The following is a 13,903-nucleotide window of genomic DNA, read 5'->3' as shown; positions in this document are numbered from 1 at the left end:
AACCCTACCTTGGCATTAGTCACCAACAATTTGCTGCATTTGATCAGAACAGATTGGAGTTATATCAAATGAAATAAACAAGAACATATTAATCCATTTCAAAGTAGAGGTTTCTCTGGCCCAGTACAAATCATTGACATGATGAAACTGATTTTACTTTATGCTAGTCAGATTTAATCCTGAAGGAAGCTGTTTGAAAAGTAGCACATTCCTGAGACATAGATTGTATTTTTAAATGTAGAGATATATAGTTATATAGATAAGCACTGATTCATTAGTTTGTGAAACTTGAAAAAATTCAAGCAGGTCTCTGCTTGCACAATGGGACTCTCCTTTACCCTTGCTTCCTTCATTAATCTGCACACACCCAAAACCATTTCAGAAATGTTTCCAAACTTCTGGAGCAAATTTTGGATCTACCGGGGAAGCAGAAATGTGTTTTATCAAAGTCTCAATTCCACTGTATCCATACTGTTGGATATAGCTTCACATTTTAAAAAAAACACCAAAAACCCTACCATTTATACTGTAGGAGGGCAAGTTGTAACATCAGAAATTAGGCTCTGAAATTTGCAGAACCTGTAAAGCCAGTTTGACGAGAAAAGGTGGTGGAGCAGGAAAATTTGAGCATATATTTATGTTACTGAACATGCATTTATGTAGAATGAATAATAACAACAACAACTCTACAGTGTTATCCCCTGGTCTTGGAAAAATTTAACTTCTCTATATACACCAGAGTTCTTGGAGTGATTATGGGTGGTGGGTGAATAATATCTTCATATGCAATGGATATATTTCTTTAAAGCAATTATTTTTTTCAATGTGAATTAACACTTGCTATACTTCCGCATAGTATAGAGATAATCAGATAAAGGGTGCCAAAGTGTCAGAATGAAAATATATGGGACTTACTCAAGAATCAATACTTACTGTAGCTAAAGATTTATAAAGATGTAAGTTGCGTTCCACTTTTACACATCAGACAGATTTCCTTTAATGTGTTTTTATTATTCTTTTATACATTGATAGTTGAGAGATTCTCCTTACATAATGCAGAGAAGGAAACAAATGTTCACACTCATAGGCAAAAGAGTGTTTTCCACTTGAAAGGGTACATGTCTAGTAAAACAATATTTGGAAATAGCTGTCTGGAAAATAGCATTTTCTATACAAATCAAATTAAATCAAATCTTTATATATGCAGCAACTTCCCAGATTTATGGATGTCAACTTCTCAAATTCTTTGTAATTGCAATGTTACCAGAGAATTCTGGCAGTAGATACGCACAGACAGAAAACGCCATGATTGGGTCCAGTTCCTGCAGTAGCTTTCCCCTTGCCCACTTTCATCCTGTGAAAATGTTGATTCCACTGTAACAAGCACAGCAGGTCAGGGGATAGACCATCATTACAGTAAAAAGATCCAAATGAACATTTGCCTCCATAGACTCTGGAGAAAATGCAGGTGTATAAATGACTGTTGCATATAGGTATTGATTTTGAGTCTAGAGATGAAGAACAAGTTATTTTTAAAACAGAAGGAGAGACATATTTATTTATTTACTTACTTATTACTCAAATTTATACAGCCGCCTATGTCTGGAAAGTGTATCTGGATGGTATACAAAAGTCCAGTAAAATCAGTAAATAAGGAAATCATTAGTTAAAAACACTATATAATTATATATAAAAATTAAAAATTATAAAAGCAAAGCTAATCCATAATAAAGGGCCAAGCTAGACCATTGAACCAGGCTGCATGTACATAAAGCACTAAACCATAAATCATGATTTACAAATCATAATTCTAAGTAAAAGCCAAAGAAATCATAGTATGATTTACCATATTATGGTTTGTAAATCACGATTTATGGAGTAGCATATACAAATGCAATCCAAGAATTCTGAGTGTAGAAGAATAGTGTGTATATGTGTGTGTGTGTGTGTGTGTGTGTGTGTGTGTGTGTGTGTAGTGTTTAAGGCAGTTTCCTCAATTTTGACAGCTTTAAGAGATGTGGATTTCAACTCCCAGAATTTCCCAGCCAGCTGGCTGGGGAATACTGGGAGTTGAAGTTCAAACCACTTAAAGCTACCAAGATTGAGAAATACTGGTTTAAGGTGTAAGCTTCGAAGAGAGAAGGCAATGTATAAGGTGGCTGGATAGGATGAAAATAATTACTGGAACTTGAAGAGTGATCAGTTATAACTAAAATAAAATGATAAAGATTTGTCCAGAAAGTCACCATGAGTTGGCTTGATGATCCTTATTAATTATCCATAATGGCTGTTTATTGCTGCTGATTAATGCGGTATTTTTTCATAGCTCTGCATTGGCTCATTCCACTGTCTCTAAATGTTGATTAGAATAGGACTCTACCAGTCGGGGAGTCTGAGTTCTGGAGCGTTCATTCCTTACATACCAGAGATTGCTCATGATAAAATTACTTAGGTTGTGGTCAGTAGTGTAAACAATACAACATTCCCTGGCTAACATCTTTAACCCTTGCTTAACTGATCTTCCAGGACAAAATTGGAGTTTTAAAATCAAGCTGGGTAAAGTGTATCTCCCTGAACAGCAAAAAGCCAACCCTTGGAGTCCTTCAGATAAACCTGCCAAAAGGAATCAAAATGGATAGACACAAGAAAAAGTACATTCTCAGTTGAGATGCCCCATTTGTAGAAACATTAGAGAGAACTAACTTGTATTTTTCCTTTACCCAAGCCAGGCTTTTCAAATAACATGCTAGTACTTTGTATTGTGACTCTGTTTTTAATCTTAGTTTTATACAGTATACAGTGTTTCTTTTTCAGTAATATGTGAGTTAATTGATTTGTGCAATATATTTTTCTTTATCTGGTAAGGGTCCTGATTCAAATTCTGCATACTCCTGATGATTACCGTAATTCAGTGACGTGCAGTGAGGTTTAGGGATGGTGAGGCTGGTGACGTCATCAAATTATCATCATGAAGGGAGGACTGTGACGACTTTGATCTTTGCAAGCGTGCAAACAAAATACCCCAGGATCGCGGTGGCGGGGACAGCAACTCCTTCTGCTGCGCTGCGGAGAGGAGCCACAGGAAGGAGGGGAATGGGACCACATGTGCAGGAGGCTCCTCAGCGCCAGCCTCAGATCAGCACGAGCCGCGGTCCCCCTCCCCTGCACAGGTGGTCCCATCCCCCTCCTTCTTGAGCCAACATGAAGGGGATCGCGGCTGCGCTGATCTGAGGCTGGCGCTGAGGAGCCTCCGCACACATGGTCCCATTCCCCTCCTTCCTGTGGCTCCTCTCCGCAGCGCAGCAGAAGGAGTTGCTGTCCCCGCCACCGCGATCCTGGGGTATTTTGCTTGCATGCGCAAGAAAGAGATGAAAGAGAAAAGGGGAGATTTTTTTTTCTTTTCATGATGAGAGCGGTGAGGCTCTGCCTCCCCTGCCTCCCCTGATTGCACGTCACTGCCGTAATTCCAGTTTAGTGTCAGAAACCTGATGTTGTGACATCCTTTTCTTACTTTCAGTCTGAGCTGGGTGATGACTCCAACAGATAAAGCTCCCAATAAATTAGACCTGGGTAAGCATGTTTATTCCATTACCCCAAGGTAGAAATTGGATAAAAGTGGCATCGAAAGCACTTAGATATTTTCAGGTCATTTCAAGAGCTGGCCTAAATTTTTTCCATGTCAGTAATGTGTTGAAAGCTAGTATGTCTTTATATTCCAGAGTCTCAAACACCTTATCTGAGCAGTTAGCTCAGTACTGCCCCCTTTTCATCATCTCTGGCATTCGACTGGTATACCCTTAGCACTTAATTTGGATTTGATCATTGATGAATTTAGAGGACAAATTAAAAAATATGGGAAGGTGCCATAGAATTGTCAAAAATTAACTGCCCTTGCCATTTACTTTTAAGAAATCTAGAGTATATTAAGTACAAGCATCTTTTATTAACAAATAACATGGTCAGTTCTTTGTACACTTGCAACTATCTGTGCATCAATTATATTGATTGTTATTTTCCAAATCCTCCCATTGACCAATCAAACTGTGGTAACAATAAAGGACAGTTCTTCCGGGGGGAGGGGCATGGTGAGCTAAACATGACTGCCAAAGTGTGACAGCAGTCATGATCAGTGGCTATATGCAGGATTCTGGCTGGTGGAATCTCTCTGGAGTTAGGAGAGGTTGTGAGATTGTCTGCATGAATTCCGGTCAGCCATTCCTTGTAAGTAGATTGTAGGAGCCTAGTTTTTGTAGTCAGTTTATGAGTTGAGTGACTGGGAATTGAGGGATTCCATCTAAACATTCAGAGTCAAAAAAACTCGACTTGGCTCCATTTCTTAATCACCTTTGGAATTGTTCTGACCTGCATTTGAAGAATTAAGAACCTTCATAACGGCATGTTTTTATTATATTCACTGGATGTGTTTCCATCTCCTTAGTGAAAAAAGTTTTAAATATGACTTTAAGGATTCAAAAATATTATTTTTTGGAATAAATAGCAAAAGAGAGTTTAGAGCATTGATTCTCGAAGTTTAAAAATAGACGAAGAGCCCAGATGGATTTCGAATACAAACATTGAAATTAATTTTAAAATCCTTTTTGTGAAAACTGTCATTGTTGGGTTCTTGGAGGAAAAAAACATGATAGAATGTTACTTTGAAAGTTGGGTGCTAGAGGGAACTAGAAGAAATTAAACACTACAATTAAAGGAGAAGAATACTTCAATTTGACTTGTTAACAAAGGGTTAGAGTTAGGGTTAGGGTTAGAGAGTACAATACTTTAACAGTGGCTGCGTTGAAGGGTATTTTTGAATAATGCACTCAGAAATTAATTTTAAGAATATCTGACACCATAGATAGTTGGTGTATTAATGATGTCATAGAACATGAACAAGCTATATATAATGAGACAAATTGATTTGAATGTGTATTTAAATATGATAAGTTATAAGAATAATATGAAAAAAGATGACATGCTGGGCATACAAATGAAACTGGCTGGTGTCATAATACTTAAAGATGACATACAAATATCAAACTAGAAGAGTGGTTTGGATAACCATTTTCACTGAAGTACAGAAGAGATCTGCAAAGTTTTAAATCTCAGATTCTCTGAGAAGGGACAAATAAAAAAATAAAAAAATTAAATTATAGGACATTATTTGAAGGATTAAAAATTAAGATTGTTAAAAGTTCAGGGAAGGTATATAGAGTTGATCAAGGTTAAAATAGATATGTAGTGGTCTCTGATAATCTTTAATGAACATTTGCTGTTAAGGAATGAATGATACACAATTTGTATTTTGTTTATAGTTAAGACATGAGTATTGGGAAGAAGAGAGCATTTGTAGTATTTAAGAGATAGTTTACTAAAATTGTTTATACTGATGATGAAGAGGAAGTTTGCTTCTTACATACTGTACCTTTTTCTTTTCTTTTTTCTTTTGCACATTTTCTATTTTTTTCTTTTTAATATTATTTTTTTGTAGTTTGTATTAGGTTTTACTTTCTCTGATGAATCTTTAATAACATTATTTCTCATAATTCTTATTTCTAGTCCTTCAATTTTCTGTAGCATACTAATCTTTCATAGTAATATTGATGATGCAATTTCTTCTCTGAGCTTGCTAGCCATATCTCTTTGCTGGCCATCTACTGAAGGAAAAAGGTTCCATGTCGGAAAATATTTCTTATAATTAATTTGCTAGCCATGCATTTAAGAGATGTTATTTGAAACCTGGCTCATCCAAACCTCCAGCTTTTCTAGGCCTTCTTCACATATCATCTACTAACTTGGAGTCCCTTCCACAGCCTAATTACTTGGCCCTTACTGTGTGGACTGTAACACTTTGTTCCCAATTCATTGTTCTTAATATGTTCATTCAGGTCATTTCTGACAGTGCTGAGTTTCTGATTTCTCTTTCAAGCATTTTACCTTGTGAAGATATTTAGACTGAAACGCCATGATCAAATTTTTCCTGATGGTGAATAAACAAGGCCAAACAAGGCTTTCTCGTTATTATGAATACATGGACCTTCATAAGCGGACAGTTCTGGAAGCTGAAGTAATCAAGCAGTGCCTTTCTCGTTCAAAGGAGCAAGTACGTAACTGTGACATTTCATGCATCTAATGAATTGGACCCGAGTTCCCAAAATGCTATAAATGTTAATGTAATTTTTATGGCAGTACAATTTTTATATATTTGTCATTGTCTTTAGCAGATGTTTGAAGGCCAAACTTCATGTAATTCAGCCACACCTCTGGCTGATTGGCTTTATTTATACATACAAAATGTGTAAAACACCACAATTAGTTAGAACAATCAGAAACCATTCAATAACAAGCTGAAGCTTGTAAAAATATTTAGACCAGAGCACAAGCCATGATCAGATTAGTCCTGATTTATGTTTTAGAGGTATGCACAAAGTATGAATGAACGATCTATTTGGACACAGATAAAAATAATTGTTATTAAATGATTCAGAAATCCATTTGTCTTTTTAGTTTTAATTGTTTTATTAAATGTGACAGAGAAGCGATCAAAATTTTGTTCATATTTTTGTAAAAAATGAGGATGTTTCTTTTTTACTGACATAATGCAGGAAGGGAACAATCCAAGCGTCCTATTGAACTTCATTGCATCCTTTTTTCATCGTTTTCTGTATCTGAGTTTGAATACAAATTATGGCCTCCGATATATAATTTGACTCTCTGAGTCACTAAATTTACTCATCACACTGAATAATTCTGTAGTTCATTTGATTTTATATTAGCATGTTGTGCAAATTCAGCAAGCATAAATTATATATTCTTGTGATGAAATAAGATATTGGGCCAATTGTTATTGCTAATACGCATTTACAAATCTAAATATTTTATGTTAATTTACATATTTTACTTTGTTTCCCTTTAGTGCTCCTTTCTTGAGTACAAGGATTTTAAGTTAGTCTATAGACAGTATGCTGCTCTTTTCATAGTAGTTGGAATCAATGAAACGGAGGTATGTTTTGACTTTCTTATTTATAGATATAGATATGCCCTGAAGACCCTTTTTACATCAAAAGATACTTGTTGATACTTCTTTGTCCTGATGTTCATATATCATCCAATGCTTCTGCTGCTGATCACTACATAAATGCTGGGCAGGAAACTTTGGGAGTTGCCCCCCCCAAGGAACAGAAGGATATGGTAGCAATGCTATCAGAGGTGGTATTTAGCTGGTTCGGACCGGTTCGCTCAAACTGGTAGCGGAAATCACGGATGGGCCTGCCCACCTGCCCACCTGCCCACGCTCTATGCTGTCCTATTTAGTCACGTGTTTGAGGCCAGGTGCATGCGCGGAAGGCATGTGTGTGAGCAAAGTGCATGTGGTGAAGACGCTCACCTGCCTGCATGGCGAACCGGTGGTAACGAAATGTGCAACCCATTGTTGAATGCTATGACATCCCAGAGGAATGAAATTGAAATCTTTTGGCCTTTTTTAATATATATTTGGTGAGATGTATAGGTTTCAAAGATGGCAAGCCCTATGGTGATTTAATCTACTTATTTCTCATAGTTTAGAGCTTGCCCCCAAACTGCACGGCCAGTTGTTTGTGTTTTGCTAATAAAAATACATTGATGCAGTGAGAGGAGGGGAACTACAAAAAAACAGGGTAGCCAATCATAAGGAAAGATTAAAATTGCTCTTTGCTTCAGAACTATAGAAAGCTTTCATCACAGTGAAAGTTATATTTTTAAGGGTTTTTTTAAATATGGATTTTAGATATAACACAAGATTCTCTGTTCCATTTCTCTTGGTTTCTATCCTCTTTCATATCCTAGAATCAAAACTGGACTTAATAAACCCAAATTTTTAACACTATTATTTAATCTGAAGCCTACAAAGAAGAGTCAGGGTCTATTACAAGGTACCAGCTATAAGAAACATTCCAGCAGATAGCAGTGTTAGTCCCCTGGAACAAATTAAATAGTCCGTGGAACATTAAAGATCAAAAGTCTGGCATGAATTTAGATTTAACTCGATATCTAAACTGAATACTATGAATTCATGTGACACACAAGCTAACTTCTGAGAGTTGTAGCAGCCTTATATCAACATGTATTAGTTTGATTGGCTCTCATTTCTGTCAGCAGATCAATTACTCTGTATCTTCAGACCCTGATGAAAATAGTCTACCGCTTCCTTCATGGATATTGATTTTGCTGTACGTGCATCTGGAATGTGTTGTTTACTTTATTTTGCCAGTGCAGCAGATGCAGAATTTAAGGGAGAATTGGGGCATTGTTTTCTTTTGACCTTTAGGGAATCTTCTTCAGGAGGGGCAGTTAATGAACACCCAGTAGCAAAGATGGACAGAACTTCTATTTATAATGACTATATTACATCAAGTACAGAGATTCTTCTCAGAAGGCTTATCAAAAAAGCAATATAGGTCCACAGTATCCAAACAAAGCAGAATGTCACAGGAAAAGATTAAGATCCACATACCCTTACCTATCTCCTTCCCCAGTCTAGAACTAAGGAGACTTTGGTGGTTTAATTTCTACTTTTGCTTCTCTTGATAGTTTTTAATATTTTAGAGTTACTGTATACAGTAAGCTATTGTTAAAAAAAGAAAACATATTAGCACACCTGTCTATTGCTCCTTTTTAAAGTGTGTTTTGAACTTAATTTCAGAATGAGATGGCTGTATTTGAACTGATTCATAATTTTGTTGAGGTTTTGGACAAGTATTTCAGCAGAGTGGTAAGTATGAATTTAGCAAGTGTAATTGTGAACAGTCAGCCTGAAGGCCATGTAGCATTTCTTTGTATAGGGCATAATTCTAATGAAATGCATGGGAACAGTCATGAACATGGAAATTTTAGGTTATGCGTAGGGCACTTTTTTCTTCTCACAGTACCAGTTGGCTGCCCAGCCTTCATGATTAGATCATGACCTGCAAAACATGAGTATGCTCTATCAGCTGTACAGTATATTGTATGTGCTTCAAGTGCCTTCCAAGCAAGATTTTTTCCATGACTCACTTTTGGAGAATGCTATTTATGCATAATGCACAAATGAAACAAACAAAATGTTAAAAAGTTGTGATATTTATGGAGTTACTTACCAAGCACATCTACATTATGTTAAAGTTGCCAAAAGACCTTTACAATCCCTAAGGCATATCACAACTTTTGAGCACCCCTAATGTTTGGAAGTTGAAAGTTGAAAAATAGGACACGCCGTAAATGCAGTTTGTGCATGAGAAATATCTTATACCAAAATGCTTTAAGTAATCAAAAGTAATAGTCAGGAGATTATTAGAGAAAGTAATAGCTTGTCCATATTAACATTTCTATGAATTTATTGGTGGATTAATTAAACTATCAGGTTTGTGATGACATGAGAGTGATGATTTGGGTTCCATCTCCATACAGTATATCCAAATCTCTTTAAGTTGTCGACAGATCTTTTAAATACAATTTTAATTCAGAAGTGATATACTGGCTGGGGAATTCTGGGAGCTCAAGTCCACCTATCTTGAAGCTGCCAAGGTTGAGAAACACTGAAATAGACTATGTAAAATATAGCCTATTCTACTTTTCATCCTTTCTTAGTTTAACAAAGTGAGAGGTAAGACCAATTTCTGTAGATTGCTATTGCTAATGCAATTGTACTATTTTTAATAAGAGAACACATTGTGAATTGTCTATTCTCTGCTAAAATATCTATAATCACAAAGTATATAATAGTAGGGAAAGATTTTTGGAATGAGATTTGCAGATTTTCAAATTACTGTAAGTGTAAGGTACTCCTTATATGACTGCTGAATTTATGTAATGCATTTTGCATATAATAATCTTTGACATGCAGAGTGACATAGGCAAAATAGAATGTTATTGTTTTTAGCAGCTCACCTCTGCAGAACACATTAACAAATATAGAAAATATAGACATTAAAAAGACATTAGCTTTTGAGTTCTTTCTAATGTTGCGATAGAGGTACAAAGTTATTTGGTATAGAAAATAACCATTTGGAGTTGTAGAATGTCCACATATCAGTTAGGCAAATGGAAAATGAATATGTTCAAAGCAGAATTTGGGCGTAAAACTCATTTTCCTTAAGTCCCATTCACTTTTTCTTTTAGAATTTGATTTTCTTCATGCATCATCATCTTCCTCTTTATCCACTTATCCTCAAAAATCACTTGCAGTTGTTAAATTGAGGAGTAGCACAGGGATCAATTATGCCCTCAGGTTTAAACATAGTCAACATTCTGGGATTCAACTTTTACTTGAATAATTAAAAAAGACTATTCCATTCCATTGGAAGAAATGACAAGAGGTGAGCTTTTGGGGTCATAAGAAGTGGCAGCAGAAGAAAATGATAAAAAATGTCACATTTATTTTTCTTGAAAAAAAGTTTCTGCTAGATTGAAAACCTTTTTGCAAATCGAAGGAATTTAGAATTTGCTTGCAAACTAATATACAAATCGGTTTTAGAAGAAAATAGCAAAACAATAATAGCTGTATTCTCTTGCTAATTTTTATTTTTTATTTTTTTCAGAGTGAATTAGATGTATCCTTTTTGATTCCACTGATCTATTTATTCTTTTTTTTCTTTTTTTTTTGTTTTTGCTCTTCCTTGCCTAAAGCACACTACTTGGCAAATAGCTGATTTAAAGCTATATCATATTGAACCAGAATATAAAATAGGTGAGTGTTAAAATTTTGGTGAGTTGTTAAAGGTCACAAAGATTTTCCACAAAGATAAGCTGGCATGATTATAGATATTGGGATATAGAAGCTTTATCCCTTCTTTTTAACCACGTTTTTAACCAACTGAGCATTAACCGTTTTAAGAATTAACTTAAAATCTCTAAACTTGTATATATAAAAATGTATTGTACACATCATAAAAAAACATTCCAGACAATAATAAAAAAACAGCACATTACTGTATAAACCTTAGTTAATGAAGGCTATTATCGATTTAGAAAACTCTTAAGCTTTAAAAGTTGCCAATGTTAAAATAAAACTAGGAAAATAAGGAGGTTGCATGGTACCAAAATGATAGCAAGGGAACACGTGAATATGTTCCTTGGAAGCCTACTCACAGGCAGATCATCACTTAAAAGGCTCTCTCTGTTTGCGACACTAGATTCTCATCATGGAGGACTGGAAGACTCAGAGTAATGCCTAATATCTAGATCTCAAGCGAATAGACTTCCTTCTAGAGAATATATGTCACTCTGTTCAGCTGTTGGATTTCTGATGTTCTCTGAGCTTGGTTGCAGACATTTGGTGGTTAGGCTGAGTAATATAATTAGTGCCTGGAAGTATGAAAAATCAAAGGTATTACAATGATGATGCTTAGCTTAGTAATAAAATGTCTGCAGAAAAACAAGCATGGTAGATAGTATGAAAAACCGAACAACCAGATCTCAAATTGTGAGCAAATAAATCGGGAAGAAGATAGCATACACACATTTGTAGTCTGACTGTGTGTGAACCTGTTCTTATTCCTTTGAAGGAGTGTTTTTCCAGACATGGAGCTAGTTCCCACCTTTAGAAAGTTATTCCAGTTGGACTTGCCCCTAAAAGGGATTTATTTGCCTCCATCCCTTGAATTTGAAGAGCAGGAAAGGTTTCTTTTCTACCATGCCTTTAATAATGTCATGCTCTGCTGATGTTTAAACTGACCCAGTTGTTTAAAATCCTTTATGTGCTGCATTTTGAGAAACTGCATATGTTGATGTTATTTCTACTATCTTTTCATTATTTTAAATTTGAAGGGAAGGGCCAAAAAAAAAAAAAAGCAGAGTGGACACTTTCTTTTTTTTAATTAGTTTTTTTTATTTTTCCATTTTCATAACATATAATCACATGTATACTATTACATAACCAACATCATATTGTATTATTAAATGTTTACATCAATTCACCTTAGCATCAACTCCCAAAAACAATTATTGGCTTTTCTGCTCTCCATACACCATATTTGTACTTTGTCCATCACTTTCTTCTCCCTCTCTCCTCCCACTCCCTCCCTTTTTTCTTCCCTCTGTCATCCTTCTCTTCTCAACTTCCCCTTCCTCTTTCCTTCTCCTCCCTCCCTTACCACTCCTCATTTCTCTCCTCCTCTCCCCCCCTTGCCTTCTCTCCTATCCCTCTCTTCTTCCCTTACCTTTCTCCTCTTCTTCTCACTCTTCATCTCATTTACTTGGTGTATTTCAGCTTCTGCGCAAGCTCCATTTTATGTTCATGGTATTTATAATTCTTTCTCAATATACATATTTAATTTTTCTCCTCCTTTTTAGTAGAAAAAAAGTGGTATAACAGAAAAGTATGCATATATAGTCATTGTGCTTTTAATCCCTCCCCCCCCCCAAACCTAGACTTGGCTACAATTCCCAACTATTCTCATCATTATCTTTATATAGTTATACATCCTTACATGCCCCCAATTTATTATTCTGTTTTTTTATCACAATAGTTTCCCATTGTAGGTAAATTTCATGTTCCCTTTCCATTTTTCTATACCTTGGATTAGATTACCCTTAATTATCTCTAGATGACAATCTTCGCTGTTCAGTGTTCATTACACTTCCCTTAATTTATTATATAAAATAACAGGTGGTAAACATCTCACTTTGTTCATTATCTTAAAGGTTCTATATATGTCCATGTTTCATAGATTTTGACCCATGCTTAGTTTTCCTTCTATTGTCATATTCACTCAATTCGCAACTCAATTTAATTATCATGTCAAATAGGTAAATCACAAACCTCTGCTTTACAAACTCCCCATATCACTTTCATATTTATCCATATTCCATATGTTTTAACTTTTATTTAGTTATCTTTCCATTATCTTTTTCAACCAGTTAGCAACTCCATTTTATTATCATATTTAGGAATAAAACCCTTATCTTAACTTTATATTTTCCCATATAGTAGTTTCTAATTATCTGGTTTTTTCCTGGTAAGTCTTTTATCCCACTTCTCTGTTCCTGTGTTCTCCCTTTTCTTTATTTTGACAGATCCACTCCCTTCAAATTTCCCCAGGTGACCAAAGGAATAATTTATATTCCTCTTTGTTGGGGCATAACCTCCTGCTTCAATTTTCCTTATGCTACTAACAGCCTCCAAGACCACTTTTGTCAGCTTTCTTTTTCCTTTTGTTGGGACACCTCCCCTTTTCACAATTTTCCCTACACCATTGCCTGGACCAAAGGAGTTTTTTGTCTGCTTTTTATTTCCCTCTGCTTCTACCCCTTCAATGTTTCGCCCCCCTTCTTCTTTGAGTTCTTTTATAGCTATCTGCTTCTCTGGATTCAAAATTCTAATTAGGCTTCATTTTACTGATTTTACTGATTTATGTATATTTTTTAAAATTTCACATAGTTCTTCAAATTCCCAGTTTTCCATGATGTCCAGTTCCAAAGTTACAGTTAATTATACAGTTATGCTGTTCTTATTTCAGAGTTCTGTTCCACCTTAAGTCTATCTGCTTCAATTGCTGTGAGGAAAAACGATGGTGGCCGTTTTAGTCTTTTGTTCTACCTTAATGTTCAGATCCAAAATTGCAGTTAGTTATTTAAGATTCTGGACCACCTTAAATTCAAACCAGAAGAGAAGTTGGGGCCATCTTACTCTTTTGCTGAGTGGGGAAAAAAAGGAAGAAGAAGAAGAAAGCAAAAAAAAAAAAACCCTTCGTATTTCCAATTTGAATTCTGTTATTATTCTGTTGTTATTCTTTCCCTTACTGGGTCCGGTCTCTTGTAGCTGCTCGCAATATATCACTTGAAACAGGCTTGGAATCCACCAGATTCAGGGATTCTTCTTTGCCTCCTACTTTTCAAAGTTCTGATTTATGGCAGTTGGTTAATTAAAACTTCCCGCACAGTCAAAGTT

The 13,903-nt window shown here is 35.5% G+C and overlaps 1 protein-coding gene across 4 annotated transcripts in view; it reads left to right on the top strand.

The window, feature by feature from the left end:
* Positions 1 to 13,903, top strand: part of AP4S1 (adaptor related protein complex 4 subunit sigma 1) — a 36,147-nt gene that overhangs the window by 13,863 nt on the left and 8,381 nt on the right. For 2 of the 4 annotated variants that reach the window (XM_081936881.1, XM_081936883.1), the window contains exons 3-7: positions 3,518 to 3,570; positions 5,927 to 6,100; positions 6,914 to 7,000; positions 8,681 to 8,749; positions 10,642 to 10,702. In XM_081936881.1, coding sequence (XP_081793007.1) covers positions 5,963 to 6,100; positions 6,914 to 7,000; positions 8,681 to 8,749; positions 10,642 to 10,702 — 355 coding nt within the window. In that variant the 5' untranslated portion in view covers positions 3,518 to 3,570; positions 5,927 to 5,962. Of the gene's footprint in view, positions 1 to 3,517; positions 3,571 to 5,926; positions 6,101 to 6,913; positions 7,001 to 8,680; positions 8,750 to 10,553; positions 10,566 to 10,641; positions 10,703 to 13,903 lie in introns of all 4 variants that reach the window. The other 2 variants (XM_081936880.1, XM_081936882.1) reach the window with 2 other exon arrangements.

The sequence above is a fragment of the Natrix helvetica genome (assembly GCF_964273705.1).
Source record: "Natrix helvetica genome assembly, chromosome: 1".
Lineage (NCBI taxonomy): Eukaryota > Metazoa > Chordata > Lepidosauria > Squamata > Natricidae > Natrix > Natrix helvetica.
This window is presented reverse-complemented; position numbering and strand designations above follow the sequence as displayed.